Below are 25,362 nucleotides of genomic sequence, written 5' to 3'. Positions count from 1 at the left end.
AAATTTTAGTATTTAATATTAAAATATTTTTATATTAATATTTTAATATTTTCTTACATTGTTGTTCATTTTTGGACAGCATTTGATTTCTCCCCCTAGCTCTCCCTACCACCATAGCACTAGTGATCCATCATTATAGTCCCTTGTGCACTTCCCTCTCCTGTTTTAACCCCTCTCTCTCCCCATCCCTTGTAGGCCTTAGATCTACGGGTCAGCTTGCAAGTTTTGTCTTATTTTCCTGATCCTTTGGTTTCTCTATATTCTGCATGTAAGTGAAACCATTTGATATTTATCTCTTTTCCTTCTGACTTATTTTACTTAGCATAATCCTTACTCCATGTTGCCAAAAATGGCATGAGTTTATATATTTTGATAGCTGGAATAGTATTCCATTATATATGTGCATACACCACTTCTTGAGCCATCCATCTGTCTTGGGGTACTTAGGTTGTTTCCATATCTTGGCTATTGTAAATAGTGCTGCAATAAACATAGGAGTGCAGGTTTCCTTTCGGATTAGTGTTTTTGTGTCCATTGTATAGATATCTAGTAATGGAATTTTGCTGGGTCATATAAGATCCATTTTTAGTGTTGTGAGGAACCTCCACGCATCTTTCCATAGTGGCTGGACCAGTTTGTGTTCCCACCATCAGCGTGAGAGGGTTCCTTTTTCACCAGATCCTCACCAGCATTTGTTCTTGTTTTAACATGGGCCATTCTCAGAGGTGTGAGGTGGTATCCCATTGTGGTTTTGATTTGTATTTCACTAATAATAAGTGATGTTGAACATTTTTTTATATGCCTGTTGGCCATTTCTTCTTTGGAGAAGACACACTAATTTCTTTTGTGAAATATTCAAATGGTATTCATTTGTAAAATTAAGTTTTCTTCCTATTGATTTGTGGGAAGTTTTTAAAATATAACTTTTTTTAAAAAAGATTTATTTATTTATTTATACAAGAACCGGGGTACAGACCAGATGCACGGGAAGGTGAGAGGATTCACCAGAGACAGAGCGGAGAACAGAACAGGCAGACTGATGAAATACACTGCTGAGGGGAGCAGGCGGGTGTGACAGGAGAGGTCTGCGGTGCCATGGGGGGCCCTCTCCAGCCGGCCAGGATTGAACCAGCACGGCAGAGGCTGCAGACAGCTTCACAGTGCTGCGCTCAACCGCCTGCACCACCAGAGGAGGCCCATAATATAACGTTTTAAGCCCTTTATTTCAGATACATGATTTGTAGATACTTTTTCTCATTTATGGGTTATCTTTTCATTTTTTTTTGTAAAGATTTATTTATACAAGAACTGGGGTACAGGCCAGATGTGTGGGAAGGTGAGAGGATTCACCAGAGACAGAGCCGGGAACAGAACAGGCAAACTGAGTGAAATACACTGCTGAGGGGAGCAGCAGGTGAGACAGGAGAGGTATGCCGTGCCATGTGGGTATCGTGCCTGCCGGCCAGGATTGAACCCACACTGCAGAGGCTGTGACAGCTTCAAAGAGCTGCGCTCAACTGCCTGCGCCACCAGAGGAGGCCCACTTTTCATGGTGCCTTTTGAAACACAAATTTTTAAATTTTAGAAATTATTTTTCCCCTTTTGTGGATTGTGCATTTGATGTCATATCTAACACTTGCCCAACCCCAACTCATGATTTTCTCCTGTGTTCTAGAATTTTATCTCTTACTAGAATTTTACCTCTTACATTTTGGTGTCTATGATCCAATTTGAATTAATATTTGTGTATGTTGTGAAGTGTAAGGGTCTAAATTGTTTCTTTTATTGCATTTGGATATTGAATTTCCTCACAATGTGTTGAAAAGACTTGCCCTGTTGAATTGTCTGTGCATTCTTGTCACAAATCTGTTTACCATGAATGTAAGAATTTCTTCATGGATTCTGTTCCATTCATCATTATGCCTGTTCTTTTTGTATTTGCATTATCACATTGTCTAGAACACTGTGACTTTATAGAAGTCTTTGAGATTTGGTAGGGTACGTCCTTCAACTTTCTTGTTCTTTTTCAAAATGGTTTTGGCATCCTTGGTCTCTGTAATCCCACATAAATTTTAGCAACAACCTGTCAGTTTCTTTAAAAAAAATACATTTGATATTCCCACAAAGCATTGCATTGATTTTGGAGATTAATTTGGGAGAAATTGCTTTCTGGACAATACTGGTACTTCACATCCATGAATATGAAATGTTTCCTTATTTATTTAGATTTCTTTCAGATTCTATAGAAGTCTTCTAATTTATTAAAATGCTTGTATTTTTAGTATAAGTTATTGATATGAATGGAATTGTTTTAAAATTTCTGTTTCCAATTGTTCATTGCTAGTATATTGGGTTGTTGGAAAAGCCATGTCTTAGTTTTTCTTTGAAAAATATAGAAAAATGCGTCATGACAACTCAATATCAAACACAAAGCACAATTGATTATTTAGTGTAGTTTGTTTCTGCAACCTTGCTAAATTTGTTTGTTTATTCTAGTAGTTTTTGTGTGTAGATACCTTGGGATTTTCTGTACACAAAAATTGTATACTCTAATTAAAAGTTTTACTTCTTTTCAGGGTAGATTAAATTTTTTTTAACCTTATTGCACTAGATAGAAGCTTCAGGTATAATGTTGCAGAAGCAAGCATCTTTTCCTTGTTACTGATATTTGTGGGAAAAGTACTCAGTGTTTCACCATTATTTGTTTTTCCCTTTTGTGGATTGTGCATTTGATGTCATGTTGACTGTAGGTTTTTCACAGATGCCTGCCATTTAAGTTCTCTTCCATTTTTGGGCCTCCCTGGTGGCCTAGGGGTTAAGAGTGCTCTTACTGCTATGGTCTGATTTTGATCCCCTGCCCAGGGAGCTAACTTGCATATGGCACAGCAGACCTCTTATCTAGCCAGCTACTTCCCTTAGAGGGGTTTATTAGTAAATCTACCTGCTCTGCTCCCCACTCTGTTTCTGGTGAATCCTCTCACCCCCCACACTTCTGGCCTATACCCCAGTTCTTCTACGCAAAAATAAATAAAATCTTTAATTAAAAAAAAGTTCCCTTACAGGCCTCCCTTGGTGGCACAAGTGATTGAGCACAGTGCTGCGATCCCGGCCGGCCGGTGAGATTCCCACATGACTCGGCAGACCTCTCCTGTCTTCAGCTGCTCCCCTCAGCAGTGTGTTTCAGTCAGTCTGCCTGTTCTGTTCCCCACTGTCTCTGGTGAATCCTCTCACCCTCCCGCACATCTGGCCTGTACCTCCGTTCTTGTATGCATGAATAAATAAATCTTGAAAAAAAAATTCCCTTCCATTTTAGTTTGTTGTGAAACGTAAATTTTTTTTTTAAATTGTGAGAGAATGTTGGGATTATATGTTGCTACATTTTATTTTATTTTTAATTTTTAATTATTTATTTATTTGTTTGTTTTTTTGTTTATACATGCACTGGGTACAGTCAAGTGCGGGAGGGTGAGAGAATTCACCAGAGCCAGAGCAGGGAGCAGAGCAGGCAGAAGGACTGAAGCACACTGCTGAGGGGAGCAGCGGGCGGCAGAAGAGGTCTGCGCGCCATGTGGGACCCTCCTCCGGTGGCCGGGGAGCAGCCGGGGGATCAAATCGTCGCTGCAGAGGCCGTGGGCAGCTTCGCAACCCAGCGCTCAACCGCTGCACCACCGGGGAGGCCCGCTACATTTTATTTTATTTTCTTTTTTTTTTAATTTTTTTAATATTTATTTATTTATATATTTATACAAGCACTGGGTACAATCAGAAGCGGGGGAGGGTGAGAGAATTCACCAGAGCCAGAACGGGGAGCAGCAGGCAGAAGGACCGAAGTACACTGCTGAGGGGAGCAGCGGGCGGCAGGAGAGGTCTGCGCGCCATGTGGGACCCTCCTCTGGTGGCTGGGGAGCAGCCAGGGATCGAACCGGCGCTGCAGAGGCTGCGGGCAGCTTCGCAACCCAGCGCTCAACCGCTGCGCCACCAGGGAGGCCCTACATTTTATTTTTAATGGAGTTTTGAGTTTGTGTTTATAGGATTTTGGTTTGTTTTTTCTTTATGTCTGGCTTTGTTATCAGCAACATTGCTGATCTTCCCAACATGCGTTGGCAAGTTTTTTCTTTTTTTTGAGTATTGCTTCTTTTTAATGTTAGATCTTACCAATGAAGTCATTTTGTCCTGGAGCCTTCTTACGAGGAAGATTTTTTTAGTTACTAATTTCTTGTTTCAGATGCATTCAGGTTTTAAAGTATGTCATTTTTGGTCATTTGTGTCTTTCTTGAAACTTGCATATTTCATCTGAGTTATTTGCATAGAGTTATTTATGGTATCTGGTTAATCCTTTGTTTTTTATAGGATACTAGTGATACCAGAACATCATTCCCAATTTTTAGATTTTGTATCTTCTCTCCTTTTTCTTGATTATTCTAGCTAATGTTTGTCATACTTTGTGATCTTTTTAAACAATGAATTTTTTTAATCTTTGGTTTTTTTGTATTCTCTTATTCTGCTCTAATCTTCCTTTTTCTACTTACCTTGCTCTTTTTTCTATTAAAGTGAAAGATTAGGTTATTGACTTTGTACCTTTTTTTTTTTTAAAGATTTATTTATACATACAAGAACTGGGGTGCAGGCCAGAGATGGGGGGTGAGCGGATTCACCAGAGACAGAGTGGGGAACAGAACAGGTGGAGTGACTAAAAAACACTGCTGAGGGGAGCAGCAGGTGAGTCAGGAGAGGTCTGCTGTGCCATATGGGTCACTTCCCTGCTGAATCTTCTAAATTTTCGTATATTGTGTTTTAAATATCATTCAGTAAATGTTTCCTAATTTCTCATGTGATTTGACTTATAAGATGTTCAGGTTTATGTGTAATTTTAAAAATGAGTATTTTTTTCTGATTTCTGTTGATTTCTAATTTCTGTTGTGGGTGGGGATATTCTTTGTATCATTTAAATTCTTATAAATTTGTCAAGATATTGTCCTAGAAGATATATATTGTCTTTCTTGGCAAATATTGTCTTTCTTGAACTATAAAAAGATGTGTGTTCTGCAGTAATTGGGCTAGGGTTGCTCTGTCGTTTCAGGTTTGAGTTGCTTGGTGGTTTTGTTCAAATGTGTTATAGTTTTGTTAACTTATGGTTTTTGTTAGTTATTGAGAGTTGGGTATTGAAATTTCCATCTGCATTGTTGAATTATCTTTTTCTCTTTTTACTCTTTTTGCTTCATGTGTTTTGTAGACTTGTTACACTCTCTTGATATAGTATTGTTTTCACCATTATGAAATGGTTACTTTGTCTCTAATAATTGTTCTTGTCTAAAATCTATTTAGCTGGGGCCTCCCTGGTGGCCTGAGGGGTTAAGACGAGGGGTTATTAAGACGCAGCACTATGAAGCTGTCCACAGCCACTGCAGTATGAGTTCGATCCCTAGCGAGGGAGGTGACCCACATGGCGAAGAAGACTGTGTCTCCTGCTGCTCCCCTCAGCAGTGTGTTTCAGTCAGTCTGCCTGTTCTGTTCCCCACTCTGTCTCTGGTGAATCCTCTCACCACCACCCCCACACCTCTGACCAGTACCCCAGTTCTTGTATGCATAAGTAAATAAAAAATCTTTTAAAAAAAATCTGTTTTTCTTGATATTAATGTAGTCATACCATCTTTCTTTTTTTTTTTTGTGGGACCCTCGCCATTGGCTGGGGAACGAACCTGCGCTGCAGAGGCTGCGGGCAGCCTCGCAGTCCAGCGCTCAACCGCTGCGCCACCAGGGGAAGCTCCATACCATTTTTTTTATGGTTACTGTTTACATGGTATGCCTTTTCTACCCTTTCATTTTAAATTCTTGTCTTTGAATTGAAGGCATTTGATTCCATTGATTGGTCAGAGGTTGTCCTCAAACACTTTGAGCTAGTAACAGGCTTTAGATGTCTGTCAGTGCATGTGTTTATAGGTAGGAGAGGGCAGTACATTTCAGACTTTCAGGTCAGTCCTGGATTTATTTTCTGTTGATTTCTTATGTGCATGCTCAAAGCCTCAAGACCAGAAGTGTATGGATATTTTGAGGCCTCTGTGTCTAACCTCAAGACCAGAAGTGTATGGATATTTTGAGGCCTCTGTGTAACCTCAGGCTAGTGAGAACTGAGCTGTTGCCCTCTCCTGCTGGCCAATCTGAGAAGTTATTTCCAGTGATAATGTCTCTAGGTCTGTGCATCATTTACCACAATAAGTGGAACACTCTTTGACCATATCAGCTTCCACCAAAGGTAACATTGATGGATCTGGAAGGCATGGGAGCACTGTGCAGTCACAGACCAGAATAATACAGATTCTCCGTGTTCTTATTTGAAATTTAGCAGTTTTTCTTTTTCTTTTTCTTTTTTTTTAAGAGGCATGTTTTATTTATTTGCTTGCTTGTTTATTTGTTTTTGTTAATACACGCACTGGGTACAGTCAGAAGCGCGGGAGGGTGAGAGAATTCGCCAGAGCAGGGAGCAGAGCAGGCAGAAGGACCGAAGTACACTGCTGAGGGGAGCAGCGGGCGGCAGGAGAGGTCTGCGCGCCATGTGGGACCCTCCTCTGGTGGCCGGGGAGCAGCCGGGGATCAAACTGGCACCGCAGAGGCTGCGGGCAGCTTCGCAACCCAGCGCTCAACTGCTGCGCCACCAGGGAGGCCCTGAAATTTAGCAGTTTTTCAAGTGCTTCTCAGAGGGTTTTATGTCTTTGGTCATGAAAATGACTCCTTTGATCCAAAATTTCCAGTTGTAAGTTGATTTTAAGGGAGAGGGCTTGCTGATTTTACTTGATAAAGCCAGAAGTATGTTGTTTTCCACTCCTGAGTCATAAATTGTGTAATGTGTACAAGAAAACAGGGTTTATTTGCGCTAATTACTAACCATTTGTGTTGAATTGGGAACGAAGGTGCAGTTGCGTTTTTGGGGAGTAAGGGTGGATATGGGGACTGATGTAGTTGCTCTCCCTTTTCTGCTTCACATGTGTAGGTTATTTATAATTTGGAAGTTATATCAAACTGGAGGACCTCTTTCACTTTTACACTTGTGGTTTATGACCATTGTCATTTTGTACTGTGTCCAAGAATCTGAGCCCAGTATTATGCCTTACTTTTTTGTTTTGCTATATTTAAACATAATTCTCCATTGTTACTGTATTTTGATTTTCTATAGTTGAAGAGTTTTAGTAGTACTGAGTTTTAGTAAATGAACATAGCTTTTTCATCATAAATACATTTTGATTTTCTGTTCCTTTAGTTTATGATTAGCATATACAAGAAAATGGTCAGAAAATTTTTTTTCCCTTGTGAAGATGCCATGTGCTGATTGGATGTTGCCTTTAATTTAATGCCTTAGTGAGGCCAGGCACTGAGTCTTTTTTAAAGCTCTTCGTTTTTCTCAGTGATTAGGCACAAAATAAACAATCAGCATGATTTTGCTCATTATGTTGTAGAATTACATGTTATGTTTAGGTTGAGGTTCCAAGGTTTTTAAACCTACTTTGTGCTTTTGGTGACTGATAATGGTTTCTTTCAGCTTTAAGGAGAAAATAATAATACGAACATACTATTTGGGAGGAAAACACTGAATTGAGGAAGATTCTGGTTTGACATAAAGGAAGGGGGGACTGTGTCATGAGAATTTTTCTATTTATTTCCTGTAAAAATGATATTTTGTTAACCTGGTTTGGCAAATTTAACCCATCTCAATTTGAATAAATTACTGATAACTCTAATTTTAACATCAGTATATGAAATTATAATTTATTTTACTAAAATCTTTGCTTTCCTCCTTTTTCCCTCATAGGACATTTGCTGCAAGATCCTATTGCACCTACCAACTCCACCTGTCAACACTATGTCTGCAAAACTTGTAAAGGCAAGAAAATGATGATGAAACCTTCCTGTAGCTGGTGCAAGGACTATGAGCAATTTGAGGAAAACAAGCAGTTAAGCATCCTAGTGAACTGCTACAAAAAACTATGTGAATATATAACACAGACTACATTGGCACGGGATATAATAGAAGCCGTCGACTGTTCTTCTGATATTTTGGCTTTGCTTAATGATGGATCATTGTTTTGTGAGGAAACAGAAAAACCCCCAGATTCATCCTTTACTTTGTGTTTGACACATTCCCCTTTACCTTCGACCTCAGAACCCACAGCTGATCCTCAGACTAGTTTGTCTCCAATATCTGAAAGCACCCTTAGCATTGCTATAGGCAGTTCTGTTATCAATGGTTTGCCTACTTATAATGGGCTTTCAATAGATAGATTTGGTATAAATATTCCTTCACCTGAACATTCAAATACGATTGATGTATGTAACACTGTTGACATAAAAACTGAGGATCTTTCTGACAGCCTGCCACCTGTCTGTGACACGGTCGCCACTGACTTATGTTCTACAGGCATCGATATCTGCAGTTTCAGTGAAGATATAAAACCCGGTGATTCTCTGTTACTGAGTGTTGAGGAAGTCCTCCGCAGCTTAGAAACTGTTTCAAATACAGAGGTTTGTTGCCCTAATTTGCAGCCCAACTTGGAAGCCACTGTATCCAATGGACCTTTTCTGCAACTTTCTTCCCAATCTCTTAGCCATAATGTTTTTATGTCCACCACTCCTGCACTTCATGGGTTATCATGTACAGCAGCAACTCCGAAGGTAGCAAAATTGAATAGAAAACGATCCAGATCAGAAAGTGACAGTGAGAAAGTTCAGCCACTTCCAATATCTACCATTATCCGAGGCCCAACATTGGGGGCATCTGCTCCTGTGACAGTGAAACGGGAAAGCAAAATTTCTCTTCAACCTATAGCAACTGTTCCCAATGGAGGCACAACGCCCAAAATCAGCAAAACTGTACTTTTATCTACTAAAAGCATGAAAAAGAGTCATGAACATGGATCCAAGAAATCTCACTCTAAAACCAAGCCAGGTATTCTTAAAAAGGACAAAACAGTAAAGGAAAAAATCCCTAGTCATCATTTTATGCCAGGAAGTCCTACCAAGACTGTATACAAAAAACCCCAGGAAAAGAAAGGGTGTAAATGTGGGCGTGCTACTCAAAATCCAAGTGTTCTTACATGCCGCGGCCAACGTTGCCCTTGCTACTCTAACCGCAAAGCCTGCTTAGATTGTATATGTCGTGGCTGCCAAAACTCCTATATGGCCAATGGGGAGAAGAAGCTGGAGGCATTTGCTGTGCCAGAAAAGGCCTTGGAGCAGACCAGGCTCACTTTGGGCATTAATGTGACTAGCATTGCTGTGCGCAATGCTAGTACCAGCACCAGTGTAATTAATGTCACAGGGTCCCCAGTAACAACGTTTTTAGCTGCCAGTACACATGATGATAAAAGTTTGGATGAAGCTATAGACATGAGATTCGACTGTTAAATCAGTGGGTCTTTAAACCTACCTCTGGTAGGGAAATAGCTACAGTTTTACGGCAGCTATGGTTTTGTTGGTTTAACTTGCCGGAGCTCCTGCATATAGATCACTTGTATCAAGTGTTTTCATTGCTAAGTTATATGTGTTAGTGTCGGGGAAATAGTTTGCAGATAATGGAGGAGTAACCCTACAACTATATGTCCTTAGTTCTTACAGAACCTCATAGTTTGAGAACAAATGCTGATGCAACTGATTTATACACAATGAACTTTGGCAAGGAGAATAACATTAACCTCATTGTTTATGGTCATGCTTTGTGCATAATCAAAGTTTATGATTAAGTGTAAGGAAGTGGTATCTAGTCAGTCCATAAAGATTGTGCTAATTTCTTGTGAAAAAGTAGCCATTAGTTTGTGCAGGAGACTCAGTGCTGCTTTCAGATGCCATTGATGTTTCTCCTGTTGAAAAGCTGATGTGTCCAGCTCAACCTTTGTGCTGACATACCATTTCTGATCATGAAAATTGGCTACTGGTGTATGTAGCAGTTCTTAAATCAGCAGTATTATGAAAGAAAATTTGCCCCTCATTAGAATGTTGAAGAAATATCTTTTAAAAGTAAACTGAAAATCTGTCAGACTGCAAATGTTAGCTGTTTATGCTAAGAAACTTGTCTTTTTCAGTTGTCTGACTCATTTCTAGGGAAAATACCTTCTTTCACGTTGAGCAATGTTCTAATTAGGTAAGTGAAGAGCAGTTTTATCCTGAAGGTAATTGAATTTAGACTATAGAATATGACAATTTTTTAACAAATTATATATTTTTTTTAAAAATTGGGATTTATTTAAAATAATTTTGGAATAATGCCCCCAAACATATTCACATTTATGCATTATACTTATTGCCATTGGCCACTTTGATTTTTTGTTCGGTGTTTCCTCTAATAGTTTGCCACTGACTTTATCCTATTTTTTCCTAGGGTGCTATTTGTTATGAAGGCTTCTTTATAGGGGCCTAATAATAATCTTTTTATGAAGCCTGTGCATTAGATAGATTTGAAACTAGGAGGATTTTCTTTAGAATGCTCTTTTGCATGTAAAGCACAAACTGTTTCAGTTTAAATGAACTTCCCTTTAATTTTTTTAGGGAAGACAAGTGAGTCACAAACATTCTGTTGAAGGGAAATCTGGTCAGTTGCTTGGAAGAGCACAGCCCAAATAAAACAAGGACTGACTAGGTTGTAAAGAAATGACCTTACGACTTAAAAGAAGAGTTGCTGCTTTGACAGTGCTTAAAGAAAAATACTGCTGGAAAATTTACAATTTCTACTACGTTCACCATCTCTCATGAGATCTCACATGTTATGTTTTGATTTGGCACACAGCATGTTCAATGATGGTTACTCGCCTAGTACAAGACATGGAGAAGAAACCTTTGGACACAGAGCAGATGACACCTCCTTCTGTTTTGTAGTGTACCCTGGTGTCATTTTCTGTGAATGTGGTCAGGTAGAGTTGTTTTTGTTGTTGTTGTTGGGCCTTTTTTTTTTTTGGTTTTTTTTTTTTTGTTTGTTTTGTTTTTTTTTTTTGTCTCTTGGTGGGGTGGGGGTGGGCTAAAGCCATAGGAAGCAAAATGTGATGTATGTGTCCAGTATGTACTATTTTGTTTTTGTTTTGCAAGAAGAGTTGAACTATTTTTGATAACAAGAGTAAATGGTGGAAAATGCTTCTTAGTTGTCTTGTCTTTATTTGCTTTCCAAGTTTTGGAATTTTATTGAATTCTAGTATTAGCATTGTCTTATGAAACATGTATTTGCCTAAAGTTTGTAATAGCTTTGTGTTGAACCCAGATGCCCTGCTATATATAAACTTGTAAACCTGTTCTTTATTCACTTATGATCACTGCAAAAATGACTAGAAATGAGATGTACACATTGATGAGGATATATTTTGCAAATCTTCCAAATTTTCCTGATACTTTGCTCTTAAATTCATGGAGTACCTTATTGCTTCCCAATTTGATAATCTTAGTTTTGTGTTTTTGATGCATGGGAGGTTGGCAATATAGACAAAATGAAAATCATTAGTATGTGAGGGCCTTGATTATCATGTAATATTGCCAATGATGAATTCAGGTTGTTTTTAGCACAAGTTTCTCTTTTTTATGCTGGTAATTCTCACTGCCACACTTTTGAAAACCTGTATTACACCTTAAATCTATCAATAAATGTTAGTTTTCTAATTCTATGTTGTAGAATACTGAGGAATTTGGGATAGCATGCTCTGAATGGCCTTCATTACATATATTTGGGGAAGAGTAATTACAGTGCCTTTTTTTTTTTTTTTTTTTAACATTGTTTTCCTGTATACTGTGAGTTATTTAGGAATGCTGACCAGTGGCTAACTAGGGATGATTGAGAAATTATTACTGAAGTAACTGCATTTCCTTCAGTATTTGAAACCACTAAAATAACAGCTTTTAATGACACATCTTCATTGTTCTTTTGAATCCTTGTTACTGACATAAATGATCTTTTTTTCAGACCTGACAACTTAGCCTTTTTTGGTTAGCTTTTCATGCAGAGGGGTCTAGTATGGTCACAGGATAAAGTCCTTTTATTTCATGATGTTCTTAGTTTTCTAAAAATAACATTATGGTGACCTTGCTGAAAAAAGTTTTACATAATAGGAAAAAAAAGTTCCTTTCTCATATTATAGGTGTAACAATATAAAATGATTTAGGAAATACTAAGTATAGTATTGGAATCTAATACTTGGATGGTACTTTAACTTCTCTTCAAAAACAAAATTTTAGGTATTCAGATAACAGTTACATTCTTTTAATAGAATACATTATAAAGCTAAAGTCTCTTGATTTCTGCAGACCCCTCACTCACAAATCTGGTCCTTCTCATTTCCAGAAGAAATCATTTATCAGTTTTAGGTATTATATCTATCTTTATAGTTTTCCCAGGGAGTCAAGAGTTACCTTTTTGAAACTCAAGCTTGCTTACAGTGTTACTCTTAAACATAAAAATGGAGTGTAGTTAAAAGCAAAATCATGTAGTGATCATCTTTGTGAACATAATTGATATTTGACAACTTGTCTTTATTTAGTTTTGCAAAAAAAGGAAAAACAAAGTTAAATCATGCAGGTTTTTGCCACCCAAACACACTAACATTTGCAAAAGTTGAGCAAATGACTTACCTCATTTCAATTTAGAGTTTCATCAACACTTTGAACAGTACACAGTGACATAGATAAGATGCAGAGAAAATACACAGAATTTTATTAGTTTAACTTGGCAGTTATGCTATGAAACTCATTTTCCATTGAATTGCATTAAGATCATGCACGATAACCCTTTAATCAAGGAGCCTGGGATACCCTAATAACATGAATTTCCAGTTGGGCAGAATAATAATATTCAGCATGATCTTACCAGAAAGTTGTATATATACTATCCTAGTTCCTTAGAATTCACATTTCTTGCATTCATCTCTACAGTGAAACACATTCTTATGTCTGAAAATATGATAACTTTGGGGTCACCTAGATTAGAATAGCCTTACCTTAAATGGAATGACTAATTAGTAGCTATACTTTTATAAGATTTTTGAACCCAAATATTGAGAAAGTGAAAGATGACTTTGAAAACAAGGTAAAACCAATTTTTTTTTAAAAGGTATGTTGGAAAATTGAATTTTATCTGTACTTTTTGCTGAGTCTTAGAGCATTATGATCAAACCTTTAAATCATATCTGTCTTAAAAAAATTACTATCTTGTTAGCATTTTTATCTGCAATTAAGAAAATAATTGCTAATCTCCCTGGTAAAGGCTGTATGGTACAGATAGAAGATTTCATATATCACGTAAATACTTTTAATCCTGATAATTTACCAGTGTGTTTAGGTTATTGCACGTAATGTTTCCTAAGCATTGTCATTGTTAAACTTTTAGTTCTTTGTGAACATTAGATACTAAGTTTTATGGTAATCACTTTCTGTAAACAGTTAAATGGAGGATCAGTTCCTATCATGAAGGTAAAATAACAGGAAACTGAAGCTATTGACAAAAGTTTGCTAATTGTGTTACTCTACCAATTGATGGTGCATTTCCTAAATTCTCCTTGATTATTTTAGTGTATGGCCTTCACGTCAGCAAGGGAACCAAGGTGGGGTTGGATGGGAAGCTATTCTGACATTCAGGATTTGTGGTTAAAAAAAAAAAAAATCCAGGGATAAGTTGACTTTGACAGAGATACATGTTAAAATATTTCTGGGGGGAAGGAGGGGAGAGGAAATTCTTACACTACCAGAAATTTTCATTTTTTTTGGTTAGTGCATATCCAATTTGATCTTCAAGGAAATTGCAGGAATTGGCTGCCTTGTGTCTTGCTAAAAAATACAGAATTCTGCAACGAACAAGCCAACCACTATAGTAAACACAAAACAGCTTGCTTTTATGGGTGGCAGTTATCTTTCATTTTTGTGAGAAATGTTGAGGTGGATGGAGTATTAATAGTTTCTTTTCAACATGAAGGAATATGTTTAGTATGTAGTAGGAATTTTCATGTATCATGTAAGTCAGTCTTCAAGTAGGCCTCTTCTGATAGGAATTGTGGATCAAATAATTTGGATCAAATAATTTGGAGATTAATAAATCATGCAATGGTTCTCTACAGATGTTAAATGAGTTAAAAGGACATTCCTCCCCAAGTACAAGTAAAACTCTGTACTTGTCTTCATTTTAAAAAAGTTCTTTCTCCAGGTTTTATATGAGATCCACAGTCAGGATGGGGAGGAGGGATTATTCAGAGCTTGCCAGCAAGATTGGAAGGCCCAGTGGTTATAATACCTGAGGATGTAAAGTGACTAGCAGTTCGGCAGGTCATTGTGAAATTACATTAAACCAAGTAAGTTCAAGATCTTTGAACTCCAGTACACATATAATTAAGTCTCTGAGATGTTTTGGCAGTGCTTTTATTACCAGGGCTGTCAGTTCTGGAGGCCCTTAATTTTTCAAGTTCCAGAATTTTTTAATCAAATTTTCTGCAAGTGAATATTTCTTCCAGGCTCCATAGGAGCCTTGAGGGGCCTCAGGGATGCTGGACAACGGAGGCAACTCCTGCTTTTGTGCAGAGAACTGTGCTTGGTGCTGTCCTTGAGATCCTTGGTACATTCAGGGGCGAAGAGTGCGGATACTTTTGCAGACTTTGGCAGGTAATGTATGTCATACTTGCTTCAGAGGAAAAGCTCTGTAAAAGGTCTCAGGCGAATTGGAGGAGTTTCCCAAACTGTGAGGGTATCCGAGCCCATTTAAAAACATTTTAAAGTTACTAGTGCAGATACACACTTGGCAAAATCAAAGCCTTTGAAAAGCAAACTAGAGCATCTCTTCACAAGAAAAACATTGAAACGACATGTCTCCCTTTTATGTAGACGGTGGCAGCTACTCTTCATCCACTGACTGTAGCTTTCCACATTTCTCTGAAAGACTTGAGGTTACTATTTTATTGCCTTTGTTTCCAAATTCAGAGAGAGGTGAAGATTCCTCTGTTTCATAATCTTCAAAGGAGCTGCAAGAACAAAGCAAAAGTGAGTTGTTTTCTTTCCAAACAAAACTTTTTAAAGTCACATGGCAAACCAGAGACTAAAGACCAGCTTCCAAGAGTGCTGTCAGCTGCTAAATGGCATCTATAAACAAGCCACTCTGTAGATGATCAGAAAACATTTTCTGTTTCTTGAAAGTCCAAGATCACATTAGAATTGGCTGAAAATGTGCTATTGATATAGCAAGCTTTTCCTAGGAGCCTTAGGTGAAAATGGTAACGCGATGGGAGGCTGGGAGCCTGTGAGGTCCATAAAGTAAAAGATTTACATGGAATGCTTTCTTTGAAGTGGCTTCCATGCAGAGTTGGGAACATTCTCAACTCGCAAATTTCTTGATCGCTTCCATGGCGTCTGAGTACATTTAGATGTGCAAATGTGTGCAAAGAGTCCACATGGATTTCCTTCTGTTTGCAGACTTTTACAATATATTTCCTCTAGTCAGACCCCTTTAGAGATTACTAGGCGGTGGCTTTAGGTAGGGATGGCAAAATATTTTCTTTCTTGGGATGCTGGCTCCTTGACATATAAAATTGAAAATATTGTGAGGCTACATCTGAGTCCAGAAACATAAAATCAATAGACAATGTCTAGTATAGTATTTGGCACCAGCAGCTTAGCCATGTTATCCTTTATAGGGAAGTTCGTAACATCTGCACAGAAATTTCTGGGCATATCGCTTTATCAATAAGGTACCAAGGCTGGCTAATAAGGAAAAATATGCTGAGGGAGTGCCAGTAGGTGGCACCGATTCAACTTTCTAAAGCATTTTTGAATAGAGGGTAGAGAATGTATATATATATATAAAAGTATCACTTTATAATCTTATAAAATATTTACAAATTGGATAATCTTGCAAGCACTTCATCTCCATCCTCAATTTAAACTAGGATATGATGATTAAGGAGGCAGGGAGGAGAAGGTAGCTTTGCTTTAATGGAGTGAAGCAGGGTTGACGGTAGAGCCTTCATTTCTGGGAACAATGCAGTGTCAAACACTGCTCATTTCCTGTCAGAATGTTTCCTATTGGTGCCCTAACTTGTCATCTGCAAGTTCCAAGTGTGTTAAACACCTTGATTCAGATCTGGGATAAGTTAGAGAAGTCTGAATTGAGACTTTCAGTAAATCTGAGCTCCTAACCAAAATGGAAATATATACATTGTGCAAAAATGAAAAATGATGTAAGAATTATATAAAATAATTTAAAATAAAAAAAATGAGCCAAATGGTAGAAATATAATGGTGAGAAGGTTGAGCCAGTGCCTTCCACACAGAATGTGTAGCCTGATTGAGGCCATCCAGAAAAGTGGTTAAGTGGTTTAGCTTTGAGTGTGGGCTTTGGAGTGAGGCTCTAAAGTCAGGTTCCAATTTCAGTTGATCAATGTGACCCTGGATATGTTACTTAATCCCTCTGTCAGTTTTTTCTGACTAATGAGATAATAGTTCTTACTCTTGAGGATTGAATGACATGGTAAGAGAATCACAAACTCTTGGAAAATGTTAGGTATTCTTATGGAGAAGTAGAATGGATGGAAGAAGTAGAATGGTAATCCTATATTGGGGGGGCAGAATCACAATATTTTTGTGTGTGTCATTTCTGAATACAAACTTTACCTCTGTAACTTCAAACCCAAAGTAGAATTTCTAGCAATGGACTTAATCCAAACTAGTGCATAAAAATGCTCCATTGCCTTGTGGGATATAGTGGAATGTCACTTGCTTTTTTTTTTTTGGTACTTTGAAGGGCAAAAAGCAGTACAATGCATAGAAAAAATTTTTAGGAATCTTATTAAGGAGCTCATTTAGAATATTTTGTAAGTGTTCTGGAAACTCATCTTTACCTCAGTGCTTCTCAACTGGAGGTAATTTTCCCCTCCCTGAAGGAGACATCTGACAGTGTGTGGAGGTGTATTTGATAGTCACAACTGGGTGTCCTACTGGGAGTCTAGTGGGTAGAGTCTAGTGGGATGCTGCTAAACATCCTACAATGTGCTAGACAGTGTTTTTTTTTTTTTTTTTTAAGATTTATTTTATTTATGCATACAAGAGCTGGGGTACAGGCCCCAGATGCAGGTGGTGGTGGTGGTGGTGAGAGGATTCACCAGAGACAGAGCAGGGAACAGAACAGGCAGACTGGCTGAAGTACACTGCTGAGGGGAGCAGGGGGGAGACAGGAGAGGTCTGCCTCGCCAAGTGGGTTGCTCCCTGGTCGGCCGGGGATTGAACTCATGCTGCAGAGGCTATGGATTGCTTCATAGTGCGTCACCAGGGAGGCCGCTAGACAGTGTTTGATAATAGAATCACCCATTTTAGAACATAAGCATGATGGTGAAGCTCTGCTCTAACTGTTGCCTGCTCAGCGTGTTAGTGTATTTCAAGGTTCTGGTCTAAGTTATTTTGTAATTAGCTCGGCAATCAGCCTTTCCTATCACTGTTCCCCTGTGACTTCTAAATCTACAAGTCCAGCTTCTGCTCCCTTGTGTGCTACAAACTTACAAGGAAGTCAGCTGCCTACTATATGGCTTTTCCTGTATGGCAGCATATACACACCTGAACTCATCCTTCCCCCATCCCAGATTCCCATATTTGTATGACCGGCACGGCACCATAATCTACCCACTCTTGACCAGAAAACCTAGTTATTCTAAGTTCCTCTTTCTTCTCACCTCCCCTCCTCTTTTTTTTCCCCCATCTCCCCTCTTCTAATCAAGCTAGTCTCTTCTGTCACCATGCCGCTTAGATACAGTCCTGCCTTTCTCCCCACTGCCAGTGATTTAGTTCCGGGCACTATACTTGCTTGGATTACTCATAGTTTTCTAATAACTGGTCAGGATGGAATATAGTCTTAGGACATTGTGCCACAGAACATGTTTCCAGTGGTCTGCAGTGCCCTTCTTGGTTGACTCATGTTCATCTTTTAATTTGAGATATCATTTAAAACTAGAACACTGATTCCCAGTGCTTGAGCTACCACCATCTCTCATTGAGATGTCAGTGATGGCTTCCTTATTTATCTCCCTGCTTTCACTCTTGCATCTCTGCCAATCTAGCACTGTCACCTTAAAAAAACATAAGTGGGATTCCAGTCCTTGTTTAACTCTTTTCAATAAATTCCCAAAGTCTGCATGATTTGGCCAGTTAAGTTTTCCTCCGTAGCTCACTACAGCACAACAACAGTGGCCATCTGAACAAATTGTTTTCTGCCTCAGAGCCCTGGCACATATTTCCCCCTCCACCTAAAACATTTTTTGCTCCCTGTCTTTTGCATAAATTTCCTGAAAGCACTAAAGTGAATCGGAGCTTTATGATACAGATTTAAGAATTGGTTTTTTTTTTTTTTTTGGTAAGATAATGTTAGATTGATACTAGATGTTTTGGGATATGAGAATTTAAGCATTATCTTAAAAATTGGAAATGCATGTAATATTTTACTAGGTAGATTTTTGTACTTACATGCATAAGAGATATCTCTTAACTTCTCTTAATGATTAGATCTAGAAATTTAAAAATTTAAAATTTGCTTTGCTTCAAAAAGATCCTTGTTTATCAACTTGGTATAATTAAGAGAAAGCAAGAATAGAATTCTACTAGTTAAAAAAACCCCAAAACCTTAAAATAGAAGGTTTAATCTTAGTGCTCTTAAATTGATGATTTATTGACTGCCTTTCTTCTTTTTTACCCTTTCTTCTCCTACCACACCCCTCCCGCCCCAACCCCTTACCCTCAGAAATTTCAGTTAGTTTCCACTAGTTTTTATAATAAGTATTTGGCTTTGTCGAATAGTCTTCTTATGTAAACATACAATATTTGTCTTTGTCATTTTGATTTGCTTTACAGCACATAATTTCCTCAAGCTCCTTACATTTTTGCTATAAATGTTAACATTTTGTCTTTCCTTGTGGCATAAAGGCTCCATTTATTGAGCACTATAAAAAAGAAAACGACTCAGAACTATTCTACTTGTAAGACCATCGTCATCAAGGCTTTGGAAATTTAATGCCTGTTATTTCCTCCCTTTCTCTCCCCATGCCCCAAATGTACACATGTAGCCTACCCACACCCCCCACTATCCCCGCTTCTCTGCTAAATTTTCCCACTTCACTGGAAGACATTTGGGCTCCATAAAATCCCTTTCCACTAGACTTGACATTCCTGGAAGATTGCTCTGGTGGGTTTTGGCTGGCTTTCTTTGCCTACAGTGCCTTATTTCCAGTGCTGATGGAATTACAAAGAGTGAATTCATTCACGTACATTTATATTTAATATAATGGAAAAAAGCGTCCTTTAAAAACACAGTTGAAGGGCTTACTAGTGGCACAAGGGGTTAAGCTGCAGCACTATGAAGCAATTCTCAGCCACTACAGCATGAGTTCAATTCCCGGCCAGGGAACTGCCCACATGGCGCAGCAGACCTCTCCTGACTTGCCCGCTGCTCCCCTCAGCAGTGTACTTCAGTCTGCCTGTTCTGTTCCCCACTCTGTCTCTGGTGAATCCTCTCACCCCCTGCACCTCTGGCCTGTACCCCAGTTCTTATATGCATAAATAAATCTTAAAAAAACACAACAAAACACATAGTTGAAAACAGTTCTTCTAAATTGTCTAAATGTCCAATGGGGAAATGGATGTTATTGCTTCAGAGAATACTCTGAAGCATCAAGTACGGTGTTTTTAGACACACCAATAAACATGATGTATCAAAAAGAAATATACCAGAGTAAACAATGGTTACCTTTGGATGACTGAGCCAAGATAAAGACTCAGAATAAAAAAGAAAATTATGTTTACTGTAGTTTCATCAAATGTAATCTGTTGGTGAATACTAGAATATCCTTTAAGAAGGTATTTTTTTTTTAAAGATGTGTTTATGCATAGAAGAACTGGGGTGTAGGCAGAGGTGTGGAGGGTGAGAGGATTCACCAGAGACAGAGTAGGGAGCAGAACAGGAAGATCTACTGAAACACACTGCTGAGGGGAGCAGCGGGTGAGACAGGAGAGGTCTGCTACACCATGTGGGTTAGCTCCCTGGCTGAGGATTGAACTCAAGCTGAGTGGTCAGAGGGCTGAAATTTTTAACCCCTACACAACCCGGGAGGCCCTAAAAAAATATTTTTAAGGTAAGTAAATGCAACTGAAATATGAAGTAATCAGTTAAATTAGCAGGAAAGTTTGTTTCTAATTACCATACATTTGCGTTTCTTAAGATAGCAACATGGAGGATTCCTTAGGTACTTTACATACTTTTTGTGGTGTTTTTAACTTACCCTATCGCAAAAACTCTAAGAATATTAATTATAAATAAATTTGGTGTCATGACCTGTTATTTTCATGTAGGCGACACATTTACTTGAGCAGGTCTATGTACTGGCAACCTGGTCTTCCTGGTTTCCTTTAAGACTACCCACCAACATGGTTGAATCTCTATAAATGCTGTACGCTGAAATCACACTTTGGGCTACTTGTGATGATTCACAATATTTGTAGCCTCACACCTATGGGAGCCCTTGAACCGGTTCCAGCTAAAGAGATTTGGAGTCACTACTAGGTCACTTATTGAAGGCAGCACCTAAGTACCAACCTTGAATCAGGAGGGACAGGCACTTGGCACAATGGCCATCTTTGATTGTTAAGAGGATCAAGTAGGTGGATAATTTTAAGTGGGTTTTGTGGGGTCACGTTGCCTGGGATCCTACAGTTATTAGCCTTGTAGTGGGGATGGCTGCTGGAGTATTGCTGCCTCCTGTGCCACTGAGCAAACATCTGCTAAGTCTCTCCTATATCCCTGACAGTCTGCCAGCTAGTGGGACTAAAAGATAAGTGAAACAAGGTTCTGTACTCTCGAGGAACCAACATTCTGGTGGAAAACAAATAGTTCTGTTTTCCCAGCATTTATATATATAATCTGTAATTCTCAATACAATCCAATTTTCATGCAACAGATGTGTACGGTGTGCCATTTACTGTGCTCTGAGAATTAAGAGAATGAGGTAGGTGATAGAATGTTAATATTAAAAGTTCTTGCTCAGAGAGACTATGTAATATGGACAAGATCACAGAAATGGTAGTATCAGTAGCTATTTTTTTACTGATTCCATAGGCATTAAGTCCAAGGACATAAAGATACTATATACATTGTCTTATTCCTTAAAACAATTCTGTGTGGTTCGTGGTGCCTCCATTGTATAGGGGAAGTTGAGGCTTGTATGCCTGTGATTATATGCCTAGTGAGAAAGTAAGGATTTGAATTTATTAGGTTTGTCTAAACCAAATTCTGTGCTCTTGACTATGCTCTTATATTGTATCTCTTCCCATACAGTGAGTAGTGAAAGCAGTAACAGCTACTATTTATCAGTTACCTGCTAGATGCCAGGTGTTTATACATTATCATAGATTCTCACAACCACACTGCAAGATAGTTGCTGGTATCTTCTGAAACTGAGCTGCAGGAATCAGATAACCTGTCCAGCTGGTAAGTGGTAGGTAGAACCAGATCTGTCTGGCTTCTAAACCTCTGCTCTTTCTATGGTTCCACCATTTTCCCTCCCTTTCTTATATTTGAGTATGATAATTTTTTGACTGTTAGGTTCACCTTGACTTATTTATAATTCTTCTTGAGATAAAGCTCTGGCCTGGGATTTTGAGTCTGGTGTGTCTTTACCATGTCAGTCACTGAATGTTGACATTCTAGTCTTCAATCTACAGGCTGGACTGTTGTAAGGCTTCTCCTCTCCCCTCAGTACCTCATCACCTACATGTGCTCTGTGGGGCTTATCTTATCTCCCACAACATGAGAAGAAGAATGTCCAGCAGAAGCCTCTCATTTAAACTGGTCAGATTTCACTACAGCTGGTCTCTGCATCTTCTCATGTACTTCTGTCTGCCATCCTTTGTCTCCCTTCTCTCCCCTCCACACACACTGCCACCTTCCTGAGCACTGTTACCACAAATAGAAAAACTTGCTTGATTCAATTAGCAATTGAATCTTTAGCTAACATCAGTTTCTCTTATTTTTACACTAACAAAGTTCGTGTTTAGAATTGTTTAGAGTATTTCTATATCCGTTTCCTTTAAAGCAGGTTACAAAACAATATGTAGTAAAAATTCTGCTTTGTAAAGCAATTATCTATTTGCGTAACAGTATTTAAAAGGACATATTCTGAAATAAGACAGGTTGTCTCTGGGTGATAGATTTTAGGTGAAGATTTTTGTTTATTTTCAAACTTAGGTAGTAAAGATGTATTAGCTATGTAACCAGAAAAAGTAGAAAAATAACTTATTTTTTCTGATTAGTAAAGCAATATATACTCTACATGAACCTTATAAATTATAGAACAGTATTAAAAAGCAAATTTAATTACAACCCTGCAGCCCCAGTTAACCAGTTAATATTGTCACAAAATTAAGTGTCTGCATAAAATGACACACAGATAATAAGGAATTATTTAACCATTCTGTTGTATATTTCTGTTGCTCAAATTTAATATACAATTATCTGTGGCCAGTACCAGTTGTTTGGGTAGAATAATTCTATCCAAATTTCTGATTATTTATAATAGATACCCAAAATTAGAATAGGATGGAAAGGACTATTGCTACATACTGTGAAATGAGTACAAGTCTTTCAGTAAACACTTTTTTGGGGTAGATTCCTAGAAGTGGAATTGCTAGTTACAATGAGTGTATGTTTAACTTTTTAAAAAGCTGCCAAACTTTCGTAAAGAGGCTATATTTTTTATATCCCCACCAATTCATTATGAGGGTTCTAGCATCTCTACATCATTGCCAAGTGGTGATTTTAGTTGTTTTAGTGGCTGTATAGTTTATTTCACTGAGGTTTGAATTTTCTTAATGGGTATATTTTGAAAAGCAAGTTTTTAATTTTGAAAGTTCAATTTATTAATATTTTTTACTGCTTTTGTCTAGCCCAAGATTTCTCCTGTTTTATTCGAGAAGGTTTAGCTCTTATCTTTAGGTCTATAATCCATTCTAAATTAATTATTTTTGTATATGGTATGAGATGCAGACAGAAGGCTGAAGGTTTTTTTTTTGCATTTAGATATTCAGTTATTTCATCCTCATGTTTGAAAAGGCTATCCTTTTTCTTTTGGTTGTAAATTACTGACCTTTTACATGGGGGTCTATTCCTAGTGTTTCATTGATGTATGTGTATATTTAATAGTGCTACAATGTCTTTCTTGATAATTACTTTATAATAAGTTTTGAAATCAGACACTTCTTGAGTCCTTCAACTTTATACTTTTTAAAGTGTTTGGCTACTTTAGATACTTAGCATTTCATGTAGTTTTAGGATCAGTCTGCCAATCTTTACAACAAAAGCCTGCTAGGGTTCTGAGAGGGAATAGGTTAAATTTGTAGGATAATTTGGAGGAGAACTGTCATTTTAACAAAACTGAGTTTTCTAATCAAAGTATTTGTGAACCCTGGTATTATTTTTTCCTTTTAATGTTTGACACAAACCACTAGCACCTGGATTTTTCTTTTGAGAAACTCTTAAGAATTGAGCATCTTTACTTGACATAGTCTATTCTGATTTTCTATTTCCTCTTGATTCGGTTTTGGTAATGGGAGTTTTCCTAGGATTCTGTCCCATTTCATCAAAGGTGTGAAATTTATTGGAATAAAGTTGTTTATAATATTCCTTTGTATGTAAGCTCTACAGTGATGCCCCTTTTCCTCATTCCGGATTTTGTTAATTTATGCCTTCTCATTTTTACTTCATCTAGCTAAAGATTTTTCATTTATATTTTCATCTTTCCAAAAAGCCAACTTTTGTTTCATAAGTTCTTTCATACTGTTTTCCTATATCATGGATTTCTGTGATGTTTTTATTTTCCTCCTTTCTATTTATTTTGTATGTGATTTGCTCTTTTTCTAGTTTAAGGCAGAAGCTTATACTATTTTGAGCCATAAATATCCTTTTTTTTACACCTTATTCTTTTTCCCACTTTTTTTTTTAAGATTTATTTATTTATTTATTTATACAAGCACTGGGTACAGTCAGAAGTGCGGGAGGGTGAGAGGATTCACCAGAGCCAGAGAGGGAACAGAACAGGCAGACTGACTGAAATACACTGCTGAGGGGAGCAGCGGGCACGGCAGGAGAGGTCTGCACACCATGTGGGACCCTCGCCGGTGGCTGGGGATGAACCGGTACTGCCGAGGTTGCGGGCAGCTTTGCAGCCCATCGCTCAACCACTGCGCCACCAGGGGAGGACTGCCATAAATATCCTTATAATCACTGTTTTAACAGTACTCCATGTATTATCATATGCTCTTTTATTTTCATTCATTTCAATATAATTTTAAACTCCCCTATGGTTTCTTTGATCCAAGTGTCTTCAGAAATGTGTTATTTAATTTCCAATTATTTTGGAATTCCCAGATTTCTGTTATTGATTTCTAATTTAATTCCATATGGTCTGACAGCATACTTCACAGCACTGTAACCCATTTGAATTTATTAAATTTTGTTTTATTCATCTAACATATGGTCTATCCTGGAGAAGTTCCAGGTGCAGTGGGAAAAATACAATTTTGCTGTTGTTTGTGAAGTGTTCTCTATACACTGTTTAGATCACACATGCTGACTGCATTTTTCAAGTCTTCTATATCCTTATTGATTGTCTCTAGTTCTAACACTTTCTAAAGAGGAGTGTTGAAATCTCCATGTATGACTTTTGAATTGTGTGACAATGTTTCCTTTATATGTTTTGGGGGGCTCTGTTGTTAGGTTCATATACATTTAAAATTGTTATATCTGGCTATTGCATTTTTACTGTTGGTAAAATGGGAATTTCCATGTTTATTGTCTTGTTGAACATTTTGCTGTTTTAGAGTTTGGCAATATTCATGTCCTTACTACTAGTTTTGAAGAATCTGATTTATGAAAGAATACTATTTGCCATATGATGCAAACCAATTTGCTTTTTGATTGTGATACAGAATTTGTCACTTTTAAAATGTACTCAAATCTACAATTTTCTTATAAATTTCTCATTACTTTTATGTCTTTAAAATCTATTTGCATGCAAATATTAGTTTAAATGCACTTTTTCCCATCAAGAAAGTCAACATTTTGCCAGCCGTCTTTCTTGGCACATTTAAGATACTATCTTTGTCATATACTACATTACTATGTATAACTTTTTTGTTTTTGCCATGGATACTGTACTGTATTTACTTACTATGGTACAATACACACACACACACACACAGAGTATACCACCCCTATAGTCATGCCTTTCTTTAAAAACTCATTGCTATTTTTGTGTATTTATTATTTCATGTGAGTTTTAGAATTAGCTTACCAAGTTCCATAATATATTTTGGGGAATTAGATCAAGTTAA

General features: G+C 37.7%; 2 protein-coding genes across 3 annotated transcripts in view; one reads left to right on the top strand and one right to left on the bottom strand.

Annotated features, from left to right (window-relative positions):
* Positions 1–9,396, top strand: part of MSL2 (MSL complex subunit 2) — a gene marked incomplete at its 3' end in the record, with an annotated part of 33,043 nt that extends 23,647 nt beyond the window's left edge. The window contains exon 2 of the mRNA XM_084231777.1: positions 7,805–9,396. Coding sequence (XP_084087903.1) covers positions 7,805–9,396 — 1,592 coding nt within the window. The remainder of the gene's footprint in view (positions 1–7,804) is intronic.
* Positions 9,397–14,839: 5,443 nt separating this feature from the next.
* PPP2R3A (protein phosphatase 2 regulatory subunit B''alpha) overlaps positions 14,840–25,362 on the bottom strand; it is a gene marked incomplete at both ends in the record, with an annotated part of 96,307 nt that continues 85,784 nt past the window's right edge. For both annotated transcript variants that reach the window (XM_084232474.1, XM_084232475.1), the window contains one exon: positions 14,840–14,966. In XM_084232474.1, the coding sequence (XP_084088600.1) occupies positions 14,840–14,966 (127 nt within the window). The remainder of the gene's footprint in view (positions 14,967–25,362) is intronic.

The sequence above is a fragment of the Talpa europaea genome (genome assembly GCF_964194135.1).
Source record: "Talpa europaea genome assembly, chromosome: 4".
Lineage (NCBI taxonomy): Eukaryota > Metazoa > Chordata > Mammalia > Eulipotyphla > Talpidae > Talpa > Talpa europaea.
Note: the sequence above shows the minus strand (reverse complement) of the source record. Positions and strands in the feature narration are given on the sequence as shown.